The sequence below is a fragment of the Oncorhynchus masou genome, chromosome 27, assembly GCF_036934945.1.
Source record: "Oncorhynchus masou masou isolate Uvic2021 chromosome 27, UVic_Omas_1.1, whole genome shotgun sequence".
Classification (NCBI taxonomy): Eukaryota; Metazoa; Chordata; class Actinopteri; order Salmoniformes; family Salmonidae; genus Oncorhynchus; species Oncorhynchus masou.
In genome coordinates, this window is record NC_088238.1 from 35928774 (window position 1) to 35950397 (window position 21624).

General features: G+C 40.5%; 1 protein-coding gene across 1 annotated transcript in view; it reads left to right on the plus strand.

The window, feature by feature from the left end:
• The first annotated feature begins 1169 nt into the window (after window positions 1–1169).
• The window catches only part of LOC135516071 (ankyrin repeat and BTB/POZ domain-containing protein 3-A-like), a 166736-nt gene continuing 146281 nt past the window's right edge, over window positions 1170–21624 (plus strand). Inside the window, exon 1 of the mRNA XM_064940076.1 lies at window positions 1170–2262. Coding sequence (XP_064796148.1) covers window positions 1398–2262 — 865 coding nt within the window. The 5' untranslated portion in view covers window positions 1170–1397. The remainder of the gene's footprint in view (window positions 2263–21624) is intronic.

A 21624-nucleotide genomic window follows, 5' to 3' on the forward strand; every position in this document is an offset into this window, starting at 1 on the left:
ATAGTCAAATTCTTTTTAATAATTTTTCCCAAGCAGTCTATTGGGGTGGCAGTGTAGCCTAGTGGTTAGAGCGTTGGACTAGTAACCGAAAGGATGCAAGTTCGAATCCTGAGCTGACAAGGTACAAATCTGTCGTTCTGCCCCTGAACAGGCAGTTAACCCACTGTTCCTAGGCCATCATTGAAAATAAGAATTTGTTCTTAACTGACTTGCCTAGTAAAATAAAGGTAAAAAAAAAATTGATTTGTAGCTTATATCAGTGAGTATGTTTACATGCATCACTATTAAACTGGTTATAGCAGTAGGCAGATCATGCAATAGTCATGTAAACACCTTTGTGCAATCAAAAGATTGCTTTGCCTATCTTAAATCAGTGTAAGGCCAAATTCGAAGTAAGCATACTCTGGTTTAACACAAGGTTTTCTGAGCAATCTTTCGAATTATTAGGATATTTAAACACCCCAATCGGCATCTCAGCTGTATATTTGATCTGCACATGTGCAAGCACCAGCCGAGCAAGTTTTTAACATGAACTAAGTGAGTTTGAAACAACTGAATGTATGCGTCTTAGAAGTAATTTTCACATAAACTTCATATGTTCAAAAAATAGCATGGTCGCAGTGGTTGAATGTTTATTTAGATTGCCGATTTTATGCATTCATCAGAGTGCCATCAGGTAGCCTGATTTCAGATGTGTCCATGTAAACAAGATAATCATTCTTCTTCCAAAGCATGTAAACATTTTAATCAACTATCATATTAATCTGACAATCCACAACAATCACATTATAATGTGCATGTAATGTACGGAGTGTGTTTTCATATGTGTAGACAGACATTGTTAATGTGCTAAATGCAACACCCTCCCAGCCATTCGGCCTGATCAATAGCTGGTGGATAAATGTGTGGGAGAGTGTCATTCTTAATCTGCCTGTTTTAAGTCTGTTGTATTTATTATGATATAAGACTCAGATTTTTGAGTAAATCCTTTTCCAGTCATATTTGAAACATGTTTAATGTGCTCATCAACAGCTCATATCATAATACATCCCAGTTGACAAATTGAATATGTCAGTCAAGAGTAATAAAGGCATCAGATTGGCCTTTAGCAGCCAACCATGTGCCTAGCCCCTCCTCTCCACGCACGAGTCCGTGCTGCGCCTGATGCAGTGGCTTGTGGATTCGATCTCTCTCAGGTTACGCAGGAGTTAGAGAAAAACCAGTTTAATGGAATATTTTCAGTAAACGCAAGAAAGCGAAAACTAGGTAAAACATTCACTTCATTTACAGAGATTGCATGTAGCCGAATATAACTCTTGGAGCCGTGGAATAGCTGCGACAGAGACAGGTTTTGTGGCATTTATTGAAAAAGCAGACCTTTAGTATGCAATGCAGCCATGACAGGCAAGAGTAAGACAGCTGTGAGGACGCTGGAGGATTTAACGCTCGATTCCGGTTATGGTGGAGCCGCTGACTCCTTCAGGTCTTCCAGTGTGTCGCTGTGTTGCTCGGACACGAATCTGTCATATGCGCATGGGGGAAACTGCTGGCATCTGACCGAATCTATGCACAGCCGACACAACAGCTTGGACACGGTCAACACCGTCCTGGCGGAGGACACGGATATATTGGAGTTCTCCAGCCAATGCGCCAAGCTTCCCGAGCTGGAGGACGTGCCATGGAGCCTCAGCGAGGTGGAGTGTGCACTCAGGAAGAAAGAGGAGCTATGTGTTGGGAGCCTGTCACAAGAGGTCCTGGCCAAGCTCTCAGCACTGGTCAGTCGGGCGTTGGTGAGGGTCGCCCGGGAGGCTCAGCGCCTCAGTCTGCGCTATGCCAAGTGCACCAAGCACGAGATCCAAAGCGCCATCAAGATGGTTCTCTCCTGGACCATTTCTGTCAACTGCATCACCGCAGCACTCGGTGCACTTTCGCTCTATAATATGAGCACTAGGGATAAATTCTACCGGGGCAAGTCAGCGCGGTGCGGGCTCGTCTTTTCTGTAGGACATTTTTTCAAGTGGATGGTTGAGAATCGAGTGGCACTCCGGGTCCATGAGCACGCGGCTATATACTTCACTGCCTGTGTGGAAAGCCTGTTCCTTGAGGTATTCAGCCGGGTGCAGAGGAGCGCGCTCATCGAGAATGACAACGGTACCTCCACATTTATGCTCGAGTCCCTAGAGCAGGCCATCAACAATGACTCAGAGATCTGGGGTCTGCTGCAGCCCAACCAGCACCTCATATGTGGGAAGAATGCAACTGGTAAGAAAAACAAAATGCATGTTGCTCGTTTTCTGTTGACAGAAATATGTCCTGAGTGTAATCGGATGTAATATATGTTGTGGGTTTTTCATTGGAAACTCAGGTCGTTTCAAGCAGAATGTACTTTGTTGACCACATCGTTGGCACAGATCCTTTGTTTTTGCTTCTATTATTTGGCTGGCAGATCTGCCAGTGCATTAGGGGATACAGGGATGTGTTAATAGGCGTATGTTTGTATCATTGGCCCTCGCCAATGTTGTGAATGACGGTCACCTCACGTTGAGTTGAGGGACTGTTTATAGAGGTGGCTACTTAATTCAAGCTTATTTTAATGGGTCTTTCATAATTGAGTTATTTTGATAGAGGAACAAAATTTACATAATCACCCACATATTATTGGTTCATAATCTGCATTTTTAAGCAACATTTTGTCATAGGTTAAGATTATTATAAACATTTTTTTTACCTATTTGCCAAAGTTAGGGTAATAGGGGGTAACTAGCTTCCTCGGGCAACTTCCCCCCTCCCTTTAATTTGCATTAAGACCCAAAAATGTTACAATTAACACTCTCCGTGTTGTAGATATATTCCAATGAAGTTAGATCTAGAATTGTTTTCTTAAATATACAAGAAGGAAAGCCTTAAGATAAATAATCCACGTGTTTAGAGAGAAAAATGTAGATAATTTGAGTAAAGTAGTAATATGTTGGATGAGTGTGTTGGGGCTACACCCCCTCCCCCTCTTACTAGGGGGTAATTGGCCCCTAGTATGTGTTTCCACCTGAAATTTAGACAATGACTACCCCAGTTAGCGCTAGTTTATGCTAATTTGCTCTCTAGTTACTTCACCAGCAGTAAATACTAGCCAGCGAGCTAGTTAGAATAAGCTGCTAGGAGTGCAAGCTAGCAACCTTACTAGTTGTAAATGTTTCCACTAGTGACTGATAGTTTTACAGTTATTGTTACTTTTTAGCCTTTTAGGTTTTTCACCAAGCATTTTATGTAGATACTATAACTAGCTCCATTTTTAAGAGAGCTTTTCAATTGGCATCTTTCCCCCTGTTTTCAGTCACAGGTGGGGTCTGGATTAGGTGTGAGCGGTGCAGGAGGTGGGCTCATGAGTTGTGCTCCAATTTTACTGGGGATAGCTTTATTTGTGACCTACAGTGCCTTGCGAAAGTATTCGGCCCCCTTGAACTTTGCAACCTTTTGCCACATTTCAGGCTTCAAACATAAAGATATAAAACTGTATTTTTTTGTGAAGAATCAACAACAAGTGGGACACAATCATGAAGTGGAACGACATTTATTGGATATTTCAAACTTTTTTAACAAATCAAAAACTGAAAAATTGTGCGTGCAAAATTATTCAGCCCCCTTAAGTTAATACTTTGTAGCGCCACCTTTTGCTGCGATTACAGCTGTAAGTCGCTTGGGGTATGTCTCTATCAGTTTTGCACATCGAGAGACTGAAATTTTTTCCCATTCCTCCTTGCAAAACAGCTTGAGCTCAGTGAGGTTGGATGGAGAGCATTTGTGAACAGCAGTTTTCAGTTCTTTCCACAGATTCTCGATTGGATGGACTTTGACTTGGCCATTCTAACACCTGGATATGTTTATTTCTGAACCATTCCATTGTAGATTTTGCTTTATGTTTTGGATCATTGTCTTGTTGGAAGACAAATCTCCGTCCCAGTCTTAGGTCTTTTGCAGACTCCATCAGGTTTTCTTCCAGAATGGTCCTGTATTTGGCTCCATTCATCTTCCCATCAATTTTAACCATCTTCCCTGTCCCTGCTGAAGAAAAGTAGGCCCAAACCATGATGCTGCCACCACCATGTTTGACTGTGGGGATGGTGTGGTCAGGGTGATATGCTGTGTTGCTTTTACGCCAAACATAACATTTTACATTGTTGCCAAAAAGTTCAATTTTGGTTTCATCTGACCAGAGCACCTTCTTCCACATGTTTGGTGTGTCTCCCAGGTGGCTTGTGGCAAACTTTAAACAACACTTTTTATGGATATCTTTAAGAAATGGCTTTCTTCTTGCCACTCTTCCTTAAAGGCCAGATTTGTGCAATATACGACTGATTGTTGTCCTATGGACAGAGTCTCCCACCTCAGCTGTAGATCTCTGCAGTTCATCCAGAGTGATCATGGGCCTCTTGGCTGCATCTCTGATCAGTCTTCTCCTTGTATGAGCTGAAAGTTTAGAAGGACGGCCAGGTCTTGGTAGATTTGCAGTGGTCTGATACTCCTTCCATTTCAATATTATCGCTTGCACAGTGCTCCTTGGGATGTTTAAAGCTTGGGAAATCTTTTTGTATCCAAATCCGGCTTTAAACTTCTTCACAACAGTATCTCGGACCTGCCTGGTGTGGTCCTTGTTCTTCATGATGCTCTCTGCGCTTTTAACGGACCTCTGAGACTATCACAGTGCAGGTGCATTTATACAGAGACTTGATTACACACAGGTGGATTGTATTTATCATCATTAGTCATTTAGGTCAACATTGGATCATTCAGAGATCCTCACTGAACTTCTGGAGAGAGTTTGCTGCACTGAAAGCTGAAAGCAAAGGGGCTGAATAATTTTGCACGCCCAATTTTTTAGTTTTTGATTTGTTAAAAAAGTTTGAAATATCCAATAAATGTCGTTCCACTTCATGATTGTGTCCCACTTGTTGTTGATTCTTCACAAAAAAATACAGATTTATATCTTTATGTTTGAAGCCTGAAATGTGGCAAAAGGTCGCAAAGTTCAAGGGGGCCGAATACTTTCGCAAGGCACTGTATCTACATATTAGAATTGTGCAATAGCAAAGCATAACAGTTGCCATGTCAATGTTACACTGAATTAGTTAGTTAAGTTATTGTTATTAAATATTATTAGTTATATTCCAATTAATATATATATTTATTTAATTAAAAACAACTGTTAAACCTTTTGCTCTGGAATGTATTAAAGACTGCTGGGATTTAAAATCGGGCATTATTCAAATCATATTTAGTGCAATTGTACATAATGGATTGTATGGATAAGGAATAACAAAGAAGGAACAAATAAAATGGATCTGAAGGTGACCTCTTATGGCTGCGATCCCCGTACAGGGATCAACATCAGGGGAAATTTCAGAGTGACAGCTAAAAATATAATGTCGTAACAAACATTCTTGAAAATGCAAGTGTCTTACATCCTTCAAAAGATTAGAATCTTGGTAACAAACTACGTTTTCCAATTTAAAATAGCTATTACAGAAAACAAATACCATGCTTTTGTTTGTGAAGAGCGATCAACAACAAAAAACATTTTCCGCCATGAAGGTTTTGACACATTCACATCTGAAGGTAAAATTATGACTTACATTCTGATATCTTGCTCTTATTTATCTTCCTGAGGGTCCCAGTGATCAAATGAAATGCCATTTTCTTTGATAAAATCAATTTTAATAGCCTAAAACGAAACATTTTGTAAACTGTTTTTGTCGTGAATTCCATCTCTATCAACTTTTTACGGAGAATTAGATGTAATTACACTTACTAAACAATCGTTTATCTAGTCGTAGTTGGTTTCAGTGCAATCCTCTGGATGTTTGCAACACAGCCAAACTTGATTTGTTTTTTTTTGCGGGATGTATTGACCGAAGTGAACTGATTTGAAGACGATGAGCAATGACTTCATTGCGCACCAATAATATCTGCGAAGCTTCGTTGATTGACTGTATTTCTGCCCAATGACCGCTGATCTTCTTGAAATCTAGCTGGGTAGATAGCCAATGAGCTGAGGTAAATGCCAGTATGTGATGTTTATGAAATGGACCACCACCCCTTGTTTGTAAATGCATGCGTAACGAACTTCATTCTCGCCTTGACCATCAGAGTAGTTGCAGTCACGCTTGTTACGCACAGCAGTGTTTTGGAAAGTAGTATTTTGGAAAGTGTTTTTCCAACGATTTCATTGAAGACATCATGGCAAATAAATCAGGAAAGGCAAAGTCCAAGTCTAAGTATACAGATTTGCACCAGATTATAGAAGAGATTGATCGGGAAAGTGAGACAGATTTTTTGTTTGAGGAATCTTTGAGTGTTATGATTCAAACATTGAGTAGCTGTTTCTGCAAGGACAGGGCGTACTTCTGGACGGGTAAGTGCTGATGCCGTAGTGCAGCTCATCCAGGATGGCACATCAATACGAGCTGTGGCAAGAAGGTTTGCTGTGTCTGTCAGCGTAGTGTCCAGAGCATGGAGGCACTACCAGAAGACAGGCCAGTACATCAGGAGACGTGGAGGAGGCCGTAGGAGGGAAACAACCCAGCAGCAGGACTGCTACCTCCGCCTTTGTGCAAGCAGGAGCAGGAGGAGCACTGCCAGAGCCCTGCAAAATGATCTCCAGCAGGCCACAAATGTGCATGTGTCTGCTCAAACGGTCAGAAACAGACTCCATGAGGGTGGTATGAGTGCCCGACGTCCACAGGTGGGGGTTGTGCTTACAGCCCAACACCGTGCAGGACGTTTGGCATTTGCCAGAGAACACCAAGATTGGCAAATTCGCCACTGGCGCCCTGTGCTCTTCACAGATGAAAGCAGGTTCACACTAAGCACGTGACAGAGTCTGGAGACGCCGTGGAGAACGTTCTGCTGCCTGCAACATCCTCCAGCATGACCGGTGGTTTGGAGGTAGGTCAGTCATGGTGTGGGGTGGCATTTCTTTGGGGGGCCGCACAGTCCTCCATGTGCTCGCCAGAGGTAGCCTGACTGCCATTAGGTACCGAGATGAGATCCTCAGACCCCTTGTGAGACCATATGCTGGTGTGATTGGCCCTGGGTTCCTCCTAATGCAAGACAATTCTAGACCTCAATGTGGCTGTAGTGTGTCAGCAGTTCCTGCAAGAGGAAGTCATTGATGCTATGGACTGGCCCGCCCGTTCCCCAGACCTGAATCCAATTGAGCACATCTGGGATATCATGTCTCGCTCCATCCACCAATGCCACGTTGCACCACAGACTGTCCAGGTGTTGGCGGATGCTTTAGTCCAGGTCTGGCAGGAGATCCCTCAGGAGACCATCGGCCACCTCATTAGGAGCGTGCCCAGGCATTGTAGGGAGGTCATACAGGCACGTGGAGGCCACACACACTACTGAGCCTCATTTTGACTTTAAGGACATTACATCAAAGTTGGATCAGCCTGTAGTGTGGTTTTCCACTTTAATTTTGAGTATGACTCCAAATCCAGACGTCCATGGGCTGATAAATTTGATTTCCATTGATAATTTTTGTGTGACTTTGTTGTCAGCACATTCAACTATGTAAAGAAAAAAGTATTTAATAAGAATATTTAATTCATTCAGATCTAGTGTGTGTTACTGATTGTAGGCTTTGTTACTTTGGTCCCAGCTCTCTGCAGGTCATTCACTAGGTCCCACCGTGTGGTTCTGTAATTTTTTCTCACCGTTCTTGTGATAATTTTGACCCCACAGGGTGAGTTCTTGCGTGGAGCCCCAGATCGAGGGAGATTATCAGTGGTCTTGTATGTCTTCCATTTCCTAATAATTGCTCCCACAGTTGATTTCTTCAAACCAAGCTGCTTACCTATTGCAGAATTAGTCTTCCCAGCCTGGTGCAGGTCTACCATTTTGTTTCTGGTGACCTTTGACAGCTCTTTGGTCTTGGCCATAGTGGAGTTTGGAGTGTGACTGTTTGAGGTTGTGGACAGGTGTATTTTATACTGATAACAAGTTCAAACAGGTGCCATTAAGACATGTAACGAGTGGAGGACAGAGGAGCCTCTTAAAATAAGTTACAGGCCAGTGAGAGCCAGAAATCTTGCTTGTTTGTAGGTGACCAAATAATTATTTTCCACCATAATTTGCAAATAAAGTAATTAAAAATCCTACAATGTGATTTTCTGGATTTTTTCTCTCTCTCATTTTGTCTGTCATAGCTGAAGTGTACCTATGATGAAAATAACAGGCCTCTCATCTTTTTAAGTGAGAGAACTTGCACAATTGGTGGCTGACTAAATACGTTTTTCCCCCACTGTATTTTAACACCAATAAATCCATCTGTTTAACGTCTAGCTTCGAGCAATCCCGTATCCGCGAGCGTAATCATGGCCTCAAGCTCATTAGCTTAACTATTCATGAAAATCGCAAATGAAATGAAATATATATATTGGCTCACAAGCTTAGCCTTTTGTTAACAACACTGTCATCTCAGATTTTCAAAATATGCTTTTCAACCATAGCTACACAAGCATTTGTGTAAGAGTATTGATAGCTAGCATAGCATTAAGCTTAGCATTCAGCAGGCAACATTTTCACAAAAACAAGAAAAGCATTTAAGTAAAATCATTTACCTTTGAAGAACTTCGGATGTTTTCAATGAGGAGACTCTCAGTTAGATAGCAAATGTTCAGTTTTTCCAAAAATATTATTTGTGTAGGAGAAATTGCTCCGAAATGGTTACTTGCATAGTTGAGTCTTTGTTTAGACATCTAGCTAGCTAGCTAAACAATAAACCATAATCCCAACTCATAACGTTAGCAGCCTGTATGAATCTATAGCTAAAGCTAACCAACTAGGTTCAATGTTAGCTAGCTAACATTGGGTTATAACTAGCAATGCAAATGGCTAGGAGATATGAATAAAATTACTATACAGATAATACACGTAACATTTGCTAGCTAGCCAACAAGATAACATTAGCTAGCTAGCTAACAGAACAGATTAACTTGTAATTAAAATTACATTGACACTATTAGAAACGTAAAATATCATAAAATGTAACTAGCTAGACTCTCTTACTCATATTTATGGATGAACGCTTCTCCCTCTCTGTCACGGATGCCATTGTTGCCCTCAGTTAGAAGATGTTATCTTGAGACAGGTGTTTTATAAACAGCCTTTTGTGTGCTATCTTTATGACTCCCTTTGCATATTTGCAATCAAACACCAGAATTTTCATCATCACCTTAGCTATCACAAAGTTTCAGTGATCATTCAACTGATTTCAAAACTCGGTCCTCCAGAAAGTGGAGAGCATTTAGCAACACTTTTGCAGTTCTTCGTTATATCTTTCAAAAAAGCTGCTTTACACAGGATTACCTACATATTCTGAGCAGTTCATGTTATAGGCAGAAGCGCGCTACATGGCAGACCAATCTGATCTCATCTCTCGGCATGTCCAACCCAACCATTATCTCAGCCAATCATGGCTAGCAGGAAGGTTCCTCCCTTTTTCCGTGGCTAAACCATTTTTAAAATTATTATTCATATGTACAGATGGCATACGCATTTGTTATTAAGGCACATGTTCCAGGAGGCTTTTTTGGGGGCAAAAAACGCATTTTGATAAAAATAAATATTTACATTCAAATGCCGCTGAAAGGTGAATTTTTCTTCTGGTGTCTGTTGGATAGCAGGCAGAACCATGTTTTCCTCTAGGTCTTGCCTGTTTTTAGCTCTATTCCATTTATTTGTATGAAAAAACTTTCATATTCCTTGCCGAAAAGCATACCCATAACATGATGCAGCCACCACCTGTAACGGGTTTCTTCTACCTCCTCCTCTGACGAAGAGGTGGAACAAGGATCGGACCAAAATGCAGCGTGGTTCGTTAGATACATCTTTAATGATGAAGAAAACACGAACAATACAAACAACAAACGTCGAAAACCGAAACAGCCCTGACTGGTGCAACAAACACAGAGACAGGAACAATCACCCACAAACACACAGTGAAACCCAGGCTACCTAAATATGGTTCCCAATCAGAGACAACGATAATCACCTGACTGATTGAGAACCGCCTCAGGCAGCCATAGACTAATCTATACACCCCACACAACCCCAAGACGAAACACACTACAAATAAACCCATGTCACACCCTGGCCTGACCCAATAAATGAAGATAACATAATAAATATAGACCAGGGCGTGACACCACCATGCTTAGAAATACTGTATGAAGTGGTTCTCAGCAATGAATCTGCTCCAAACATACAATTTTGTATTCAGGGAATAAAGTTAAATTCTTTACCACATTATTATCTGTTTTACTTTAGTACCTAATTGCAAACAGGATGCATGTTTTTGAATGTTTGTATTATGTACAAGCTTCCTTCTTTTCACTCTGTCATTTAGGTTATTATAGTGGAGTAACTATAATGTTGTTGATCCATCCTCAGGTTTCTCTATCACAGCCATTAAACTGTAACTGTTTTAAAGTCGCTATTGGCATCACTGAGTTAGGAAGTGCGCTGAATGGGTATATTGATGATACACCATGCTAAAAGGGATATTCAATGTCAGATGTTTTTTAATATCAATCTACCAATAAGTTACCTTCTTTGCGAACTATTGGAAAACCTCCCTGGTCATTGCGGTTGAATCTCTGTTTGAAAATCACTGCTCAACTGAGAGACTGTACAGATAATTGTATGTGTGGGGTACAGAAGAAAATAATGTTAAACACTATTATTGCACACTGAGTGCTCCTGAACTTATTTAGGCTCGCCATAACAAAGGATTTTAATACTTATTGACTCAAGATATTCAGCTTTTCATTTTTTATTAATTTGTTCAAAATTATTAAAACATAATTTCACTTTGACATTATGAGGTATTGTTTGTAGGCTAGTGACACAAAATCTCAATTTAATCAATTTTAAATTCTGGCTGTAACAAAACAAAAGTCAAGGGGGGTGTTTACCTTCTGAAGGCACTGTATATACCATGAGCCAGAGCTGTTTAGCCAGCGAGGCAAGCAGTAGTTGGCATAGTAGAAGGGTGACAGTGCCGAGAGCATAACCACTGCGCTGAGGGCAGAACCTAACAGGCCATATCCTTAATTGTGTGTTGTTACATAACTGTAGTGTTGACAAATTTGCACTTTTTGAGGTCTGTTAGGTTCCGCCCTCAAATAAAACAATGAATAAAAGTCCCATGATGGTAGTGGCTGCCCATTACTGCTTATCACCTAAATGTTTTATTTTTTTATTTTTTGGGGGGGTGGATCAGCTTTAATGTTGCGGATAGATTATCGCTTCCATCAATGTAATTGTCTGAATCATTTCCAATCCCCCATATATTTTTTGGGTAAATGTTTATATACACTGCTCAAAAAAATGAAGGGAACAATAAAATAACACATCCTAGATCTGAATGAATGAAATATTCTTATTAAATACTTTTTCTTTACATAGTTGAATGTCGCACAAAAATTGTCAATGGAAATAAAATTTAACAACCCATGGAGGTCTGGATTTGGAGTCACACTCAAAATTAAAGTGGAAAACCACACTACAGGCTGATCCAACTTTGATGCAATGTCCTTAAAACAAGTCAAAATGAGGCTCAGTAGTGTGTGTGGCCTCCACGTGCCTGTATGACCTCCCTACAACGCCCGGGCATGCTCCTGATGAGGTGGCGGATGGTCTCCTGAGGGATCTCCTTCCAGTCCTGGACTAAAGCATCCACCAACTCCTGGACAGTCTGTGGTGAGACAGTCTGTTGTTGGATGGAGCGAGACATGATGTCCCAGATGTGCTCAACTGGATTCAGGTCTGGGGAACGGGCGGGCCAGTTCATAGTATCAATGCCTTCCTCTTGCAGGAACTTCTGACACACTCCAGCCACATGAGGTCTAGTATTGTCTTGCATTAGAAGGAACCCAGGGCCAACCGCAACAGCATATGGTCTCACAAGGGGTCTGAGGATCTCATCTCGGTACCTAATGGCAGTCAGGCTACCTCTGTCGAGCACATGGAGGGCTGTGCGGCCCCCCAATGAAATGCCACCCCACACCATGACTGACCCACCGCCAAACCGGTCATGCTGGAGGATGTTGCAGGCAGCAGACTCTGTCATGACTGTCACGTACTCAGTGTGAACCTGCTTTCATTTGTGAAGAGCACAGGGCGCCTCTTCCATTTTCTAATAATTGTGCCAACAGTTGTTGCCTTCTCACCAAGCTGCTTGCCTATTGTCCTGTAGCCCATCCCAGCCTTGTGCAGGTCTACAATTTTATCTCTGATGTCCTTACACAGCTCTCTGGTCTTGGCCATTGTGGAGAGGTTTGATTGAGTGTGTGGACAGGTGTCTTTTATACAGGTAACGAGTTCAAACATGTGCAGTTAATACAGGTAAATGAGTGGAGAACAGGAGGGATTCTTAAAGAAAAACTAAGAGCTCGGTGAGAGCCGGAATTCTTACTGGTTGGTAGGTGATCAAATACTTATGTCATGCAATAAAATGCAAATTAATAACTTAAAAATCATACAATGTGATTTTCTGGATTTTTGTTTTTGATAGTAAAACCTGCAAAATCGGCAGTGTATCAAATACTTGTTCTCCCCACTGTGTGTGCATATATATATATATATATATATATATATATATATATATATATATATATATATATATATATATATATATATATATATATATTTTCCTTTTTTGGGGGGTGAAGGTAGCCAAGTGGGTCGAGCTTGCTGGATCTAATCCCTGTTCTGCCCTTGAGCAAGGCAATTAACCCACTGTTCACCCGTAGACCGTCATTGTATATAAGAATTTGTTCTTAACTAACTTGCCTAGTTAAATAAATATATATTATTCCCCTCAAACCCTACCACACCTCCCCTAATTGGAGTAAAACAACAACACATAGGTTTCTACTTCCAGCTTATACATACTATATCTATTTTACAATAGTTATATTTTAGTTTTCTATTTGCCATACATTTGTAACTGTGCTATTTCACAAAAGTTCTGAACATACCCTGTATGTTTTATGTCAGCGATTGGGTGCAGAGTGAAAGCGGAGTCAGGCGCAGAACACAGGTATGGAGTAATCCAACTGAGTTTACTCAGAGAATAAAGCAAAATTCCAAAAATGGAACACACAACAAAACTATAAAACATACACAACCACTAACGACATAAACAATCACGGACAGAACAGAAATGTATGTTAGATGGTTAAATAGTGAATGTAATGAGGGAATGTAAAATGTCATCAGACAAAACAAAAAGAAACAGAAAAATGGATCGGTAGTGACTAGAAAGCCGGTGACGTCGACCGCCGAACACCACCCGAACAAGGAGAAGGGTCGACTTCGGCGGAAGTCGTGACAGTACCCCCCTTGACGCTCGGCTCCAGCAGTGCGCCGACACCGGCCTCAGGGACGACCAGGAGGACGGGACGCAGGGTGATCCGGGTGTGGAGACGGTGAAACTCCTGTAGTAATGAGGGATCTAGGATGTCCTCCACCGGTACCCGGCATCTCTCCTCCGGGCGTACCCCTCCCACTCCACCAGGTACTGAAGGCCCCTCGTCCGACGCCTTGAGTTAATGATGGCTCGTACGGTATACGCCGGGACCCCCTCGATGTCCAGAGGGGGTGGAGGAACCTCCCACCCCTCAGACTGCTGGAGTGGACCAGCCACCACCGGCCTGAGGAGAGACACATGGAACAAGGGGTTAATGTGATAATCAGGGGGGAGTTGTAACCTATAACAAACCTTGTTCAATCTCCTCAGGACTTTAAATGGCCCCACAAACCGCGGCCCCAGCTTCCGGCAGGGCAGGTGAAGGGGCAGGTTTCGAATCGAGAGCCGGTGCCTCACTGCAGTAGCGGTCAGCACTCGCCTTTTGCCTCCTTTACGGCCCATTGTAGCCGCACATAGGCAGCTTTCCATGTCTCCTCTGAGTGCCAAAACCATTCATCCACCACAGGAGCCTCGATCTGGCTCTGATGCCATGGTGCCAGGACCGGCTGATAACCCAGCACACATTGAAATGGTGATAGGTTGGTAGAGGAGTAAACGTACCATTAAACAGTACCATCATGATTGAGTGTCTATATAGCTGTCAATATAGTCTATATTGTAGTCTATATGATATTTGCATTGCTACTAAGTAAACCTCCAATTGGCCCCCACTATTCCACCTGCTAAAACCCCTCCTCATCCCGAGTTGGGATGTCATCTCAGTGACCAGCAGATCACCCCCGACCCCCCCCCCCCCCGGATCCCATGGCCTCTCAGAGACTGGGACCCAATCCTTTGAAAAGTTGTGTATGTTAAAACAAATGTTACCTGATGACTTTATTATTTCATTCCAAGTCATCATCTCTATAGGGCTGCTGCATTTGCTGTCACTATTTTGTTGTTCTTCAAAGTAAATAAGCCGTACTTTTATGACTGCCGAATACCAACTATCAATCAATTAGATCATGTATTTACAGGTACAGTAGAGATACTTTGCAAAGCAACAGCTGCTCCCTATATCCCCTCACGATCGAGCATGCTTCTGACACTTCCGTAGCGGGCCTAAAACAACGCAGACCGGACAAGTAGATGCACAATGGATTATGGTCATTGTTTTCGGCACTCAATTAGGTAGAATATTGGCCTATTGGAAACTACAACTCCCTACTACATTGCACAGTTCAGGCTGGAATTGATTTAACTCTAGAGAAACATTTCAATGTGTGAATTGATCTCAAAGAAAGAAAACTGACAAAATTCAAAACGAAAAATAACCAATGTTGGTTATCCGCTCAGCAATACATAACTGACAGCCTTCTGTCCATAGCCAGAGAGAGACAGAGAGAGGTGGGAAACATTTTTAAAAAGAGAGTAAGCAAAAGTAAATTAAGTGGGAGGTGAGGTGTGCATGATGGTAAAAGTCAATCTACTTTTTGGTAGAGATTCTCAAAAGCAAAGTGGATTTCTGGAAAAAGTCAGGTCATCTGGTGTATAATGCAGTGTTTAATATGCTTTTTTTTTGCACGTTGAGTGTGTAAAACGTATCTGACATACATAAATCTCCTATTTGTTGGGAAATTGATCTAAAAAGCCTACTACCCATGGGCAGTAGTGCCGAGCAACATGTATGGATTATATAACACTCACTCATAAGTTCACTGTTAACTGCATGAGATATGTTTTATCAGTTAGAACAGCCTCTACTGTGAGTGTCTGCTTCCCCAGCATTTGGCATAATGTAGGTAAATTGAATAGCCACATTTTCTGCAACCTGGAAAGACAATACACAGTCTTTGAAAAATAAGGTTTAGATTTGTTCCTAAAGGGGTACAATTGCTTGTTACTGGGGTGGAATCCTGTAAGGTACATCCCTTATACCTTTAGTTACATCTACTTAATTGTACCCCAGTTCATATCTCTAGTTCATACCTCAGTTAGCACAATTCAAATATATACAGTACCAGTACAAAGTTTTGTCACACCTAATCAAGGTTTTTCTTTATTTTACTATTTTCTACATTGTAGAATAATAGTGAAGACATCAAAACTATGAAATAACACATATGGAATCATGTATTAACGGAAAAAAAGTGTCAAACAAATCTGAAATATATATTTTATATTTGAGATTCTAAAAAGTTGACATCCGTCGAAGTCGGCTCCTCTCCTTGTTCGGTTGGCATTCGGCAGTTGACATCACCGGGGTTTCTAGCCATCGCCGCTTCATTAATCCAGTTGTTTTGTTTTGTTGCCTGCACATCTGGTTCTCCAATCGCACTGCATGCATTTATTCCTCTGTTCCCACTCACGTCTTTGTGTGGAATTGTTTGTCTTACGTGTTAATTGTTGACGCCCCACACTAGTTTGCTTATACCGTGTTGTTCACGACGATGTTTATTGTTAAACATATATTATTGTGACTGTTTTGCGCGTTTTGCACTTTTGCCTATTGACTGGAGATTTTGACGCAATTGCGTCCATCTGTTGGTTTCTCCTGCATCAAGAAAGTGTGCGCCTGTTCACAACTCTCTGCTCTCCTGCACCTTACTTCGCTACCAGTAACGCACACACCTGACAAAAGTAGCCACCTTGATGACAGCTTTGCACACGCTTGACATTTTCTCAACCAGCTTCACCTGGAATGCTTTTCAAACAGTCCTGAAAGAATGCCAAGAGTGTGCGAAGATGTCATCAAGGCAAAGTGTGGCTACTTTGAAGAATCCAAAATATATTTTGATTTGTTTAAAACTGTTTTGGTTACTACATGATTCCATATGTTTTATTTCATAGTTTTGAGATCTTCACTATTATTCTACAATGTAGAAAATAGTAAAAAATAATGAAAAACCCTTGAATGAGTGAATGTGTCCAAACGTTTGACTGTTACTATATATTATTACTCCACAGGTACAAAAGTGGGCTCTTAGAAAAGGTAGATTTTGTCTTCATAGGAAACAACCACAGTGACAAGTCAATGTACTCCTCATAAATGGCATAAATGTACCTGTACCATAGACCATTTAAACTGGTACACTTCCACTAATGGGTAGCCAATAATAACAATCTCAACCCCAAGGTACAACTAAGCCATGCCTCAAATATAATTTACCAGTGTGCCTTACCTTTTCAAGTGAATTGTATTTAACACCCATGAGTGTATTTATAAGTGACAGAGATAGCATGTAAAATTACTTTGGAAAACACTTTAAAAATGTAAATACAATACATTACATATCTTATAAGTTCTTTATTTTGAGACGTCATTTTACCTGAATATAGGGGCTTGAATATCATGGTTTACAGGGCACATCAGGCTTGCAGGTAGTGTTACAGATCTCCAGTAATTTTCCCAGAAAACTTTTTGAAGGATTTTGCATTTCCTGCTTATTCCCTCTAACTTCCAGAAATCTTCCAATTGGCATTTCTGGAAAACCTGTGAATGTTATCAGCATTTTGTAACCTTACCTGCTGGTTTGCATTGTGCTGTGTAATTCCTATCAGAATCCATCCAGAGTTAGAATTGTTTTATTTACCTGCAACCTGCATTCAGAATGACAGCCAGGGTTCAGATTTTTTTTTAGGAGACTGCCTCAGCCATTTGAACTGGAACAACCATTTATGTAACAGGTGCAAAATAAATGTACTTGTTGATTTGGATTCGTTTTAGAATGTTTTTATTTATTTTTGTGCAGCATTAAATGAATCAATCAATGAATATACTGAAGAAAAATAGAAATGCAACATGCAACATTATCAATGATTTTAATGTGTAACAGCTCATATAAGGAAATCATTCAATTGAAATAAATTAATTAGGCCCTAATCTATGGATTTCACATGACTGGACAGGAGCGCAGCCAATCAGAATTAGTTTTTGCCCACACAATTCTGTACCCTTATTTCTACAAGTGTAAAGACTGGAAGTTTGACATTCAGTGCTGTTCTGAAAGGTTGCTATAGCTCTAGACTAGCTTCAGGATCAATTTAAGCTATAGATTTCCCACCGCAAAGGGATCTCACTCTTAAACCCAAGTGAGCCACTAACAGTTTTGTACTGGCATCAATACGGCTTTTAAATACATTTAATTTTTGTGATTTGTGTATAGTATCTCATGTTGCTGGTATGTGTTTACTATACAGTATGTCTATCTTATCTGACTTGCCACAATTGAAGTTCTCACTGGGATATTTTTCTTCTATTCTATTCAATGCAGACAGCATGGAGCTCCTGCGTCTGATGGACTGTGACGATTGTCCTTATGTCCTCTGTCAGCTAATCTAAAGACAAGCCTTACTATGAATAACCAGACAATGAGAACATAAACCATTTATGACAATCACATTTATTTATTGTAATGTGTGGTCCTGATATGTGGATTGTTGAACATCTGTAAAAAAAAAGAAGTGAAACTTGAATGAGATGTGCTACGTTTGGAGCATCTACAATTGGTTTGGGACCGAGACCTGTTGTTGTGCGTCTCCTAATTATTGTATTCTTTCTGTCATGTATGTAGCAATGAAACTTTTAGATAAAGCTGTAGAAATGTTAAGGCTTACCTTGTATTTCCTTATTTATTGAATGTTTCCTGATCGGATTTTGACAGGCAAACAGTGGCTGCTTTTGAGCGCCTGGTTTATGAAGGTTACGAGGTATAGCTGAAGCACCTTTTTCGCAGGGGACGTACATGCAGAGATGGGCAGTATTTCTGTTACATCTATTTGAAATATGTATTTAAATTATTTCTGATTCTTTTGTAATTTTAATTACATAACTTATATGTTTAAAATACAAAATACTTTTTTTATAACTTGCAATTCACATTTTGTGGCTCCCTTCCACCCTGCATTGGTATTAGAAGTCTGATGTCACTATGGGTGTGTTAAGTGTTTCTGCTAAATTAACTGAATAAAAAAGTATGTATAAAAATGACAAATTGCAAAATGTGTTATTCGAATGAGCTCCATCCTGAAACAAGGACAGCAGTAAAAAAACACATTTAATAAAATGTAGTAAAAAAAATCACAAAGCACATTTCAGTGTGCTTTGCAGTTCATTCAGGTAAGTTAATTTTCACATCTACATTTACTGTACATTATGGTTATATAGCAGACACTATTTTCCAGAATGACATAGTCAGTGCATTCAACTAAGATGGATAAATAGCAGCATATCACATAGTGATAGCAAGTAAAAGGTTTATGTAAACTGTTATTGAGAATTTTGTTGCGGTTTGGCCGGCTACCTGCAAATGTATTTTTGTATTTTAAAATACATGTAATAAATATTTTCTAGTTTATGTTGATACATTGATCTTTATGGTATTTTATCATTTTGATTTGTTCGATAATGTGTGTGGCTTGTGATGTTAGGTTTGATACCGGAGCTCTGAGGCAAGCGTAGACATCGCTAAGTAGCTAACTGATCATTTGATCACGTGCATTTTCAAACCATGTGCTGCAAAATGCAAGATGCCACTGATTTTGCCATGGTTCCAGTGCTTTCTTAGATTCCAAGCTGCTTTCAAACACCATTCAGACTGGAAACCGTACTTACAAATATATTTAGCATATTGTACAAAAAGTTTACCTGGCCGGTAGCTTAGCAAGGAACTATGGAACATTCAGGGACTCAGAGGCATGAGGTTGAATCCTGTTGAAGACACATTATTGAGAAATAATTTTACGTGAAACCACACTTTCTGCACTATTAGTACAGTATAAGCTTCTGCGTTAAGCATCCTAAATAATGCCGTAAATTTAGTTTTTGAAAAATAGTGAACTTGAAGCATAATGTAACATTTAAACCTGGTATTCCAAATGGAAAAAGAGCCAACAATTTAGTGCTGCACCACAGTTTTGATTATAACATTTTCTATTTGACAATCACATGCTGCTATTCATTGCCGACCAGCAGATGTCTCAGATAATGAAGCTCAAAGTAATGAACAGTTTTTTTTTGCACAATTTGGTAAAAGCGCCTTCAGAAAGCCTGCTTCCAATCAATAATTGTAACGCTTGCCTCGTGATGTTAATTGAACATGTGAAATTTAAGTTCCTACTTTGTCTGTCAACACCCCTAGGATAATGTACATTTGATGCAGCATTATGACGACTCATTGTCACAATGGTAGAGATTAACTGAGCTGGTCTTGGGTCATTGTGAATACTTATGTAAATTAGGTATCCTTGTTTCATTTTCAATAAATTAGCTAAAATTTCTAAACATGTTTTCACTTTGTCACTATGGGGTACTGTGTGTGAGTGAGAAAAATATTTCATGCATTTTGAATTCAAGCTGTAACACAACAAAATGTGGAATAGGTCAAGGGGTATGAATACTTTCTGAAGGCAATGTAGGATAAGCCTTGACTAGAATAGAGTATATACATATGAAGTTTGTAAAACATGATGTAAACATTAGAGTGACCAGTGTTCAATGACTATGTACATAGGGCAGCAGTCTCTAAGATGCAGGGTAGAGTACCGGGTGGTAGCCGGCTAGTAACAGTGACTAAGTTAAGAGCATTGTACTGGGTGGAGACCGGCTAGAGGTTAATATTTAAGTCTGTTTGTCAGCCCCTCGGTCCCAGCTTTGATGCACCTGTACTGTCTCCACCTTCTGGAAGCAGGGTGAACAGGTTGTGGCTGAGGTACTTGATGATTTTCTTGGCCTTCCTGTGACACTGAGGGCTTTAAATGTCCTGAATGGCAGGCAGTGTGGCCCGTGGATGAGTTGGGATAACCAAACCACCCTCTGTAGAGCCCTGCGGTTGCGGACGGTGCAGTTGCCATACCAGGCAGTGATTACAGCCCGACAGGATGAGCTCAATGGTGCGTCTGTAGAAGCTGATGAACAGCATTCTTTACATTGGTATTCCTCTTATCCAGATGGGATGGAGAATTGTGCATTGGATCTGACACTGTCGTAGTCCATGTGGGGTCAAACGACATCAGGATTGCTAGCTCGGAACATTTGTAAATTAATTTTAAACTGATTTTAGCTTTAAAAGACTCCAAAAAATGGCCAATAATTTCAGGTCCAGTGCCATCGTTGGGCCACTGGTGTGAAAGATTCAGCAGACTGCTGACATTACACATCTGACTAAAAGACTACTGTAGCTCTGCTGGAGTCACTTTTATTCTACAGAAATGACTGGGTCTCTCCAAATCATCTTGGCTCCTGGACTCTGTCCATGCATTTCAAGGCTGCATTGAAACAATGACTGGGAAATGATTCAGGACCAGTTCAGTTAATCCCTACCATTGTGACAATGAGTCGTCATAATGCTGCATTAAATGTACATGATCCTTAGGGGCATTGGAAAACACAATGTAAGTAATTTAATTTATGTACCCCTAATTGCACTGAATACATCTGTTTATCCTACGGCCACTGTAAGCTGTAATCATGTGCCTATAAACCAGAGTTACAGTGTTAGCACTGAGGCAGTGTGCAATTGGAAGACCACTTTATGCAACTCACCCTGCACCATCAGCTCCAATATCAATCACATGAATAAATCTACCTCTCTTTTTAATGCATTACTGGGAAGCTTATCAATCAAGCAACCAGAAAAGTGCTAAAAATATCCCATATTAACAAATGTAGCCTAAGAAACAAAGTCCATGAAGTCAATAACTTGCTTGAAACCGATGACATTTGTATTCTGACTTTCTCTGAAACTCACTTAGATAATACCTTTGATACAGTGGTAGCAAAACATGGTTATAACATCTACCGAAAAGACAAAATGCCAAGGGAGGCGGTGTTGCTGTCTATATTCAGAACTATATTCCAGTAAAGCTTAGAGACGATATAATGTTAAATACTGTTGAAGTAATATGGCTACAGGTTCATCTGCCTCACCTAAAGCCCATTTTTGTGGGAAGCTGCTATAGACCACCAAGTGTGGGTGTTTGAAGGATGTACATTGCATTGAGCACAGCCATTACATTTGTAATTTCCATCCAGTAGGGGCTCAAATAGACGTTGTTCAGAAATATCTTGGGGTGGTAAATCAGAGTGTACCAATTGGTCTCTGAGATTTCTGCCCCGCGAGAATACGACGAAGGGAAGGTCCGAAAACACATTA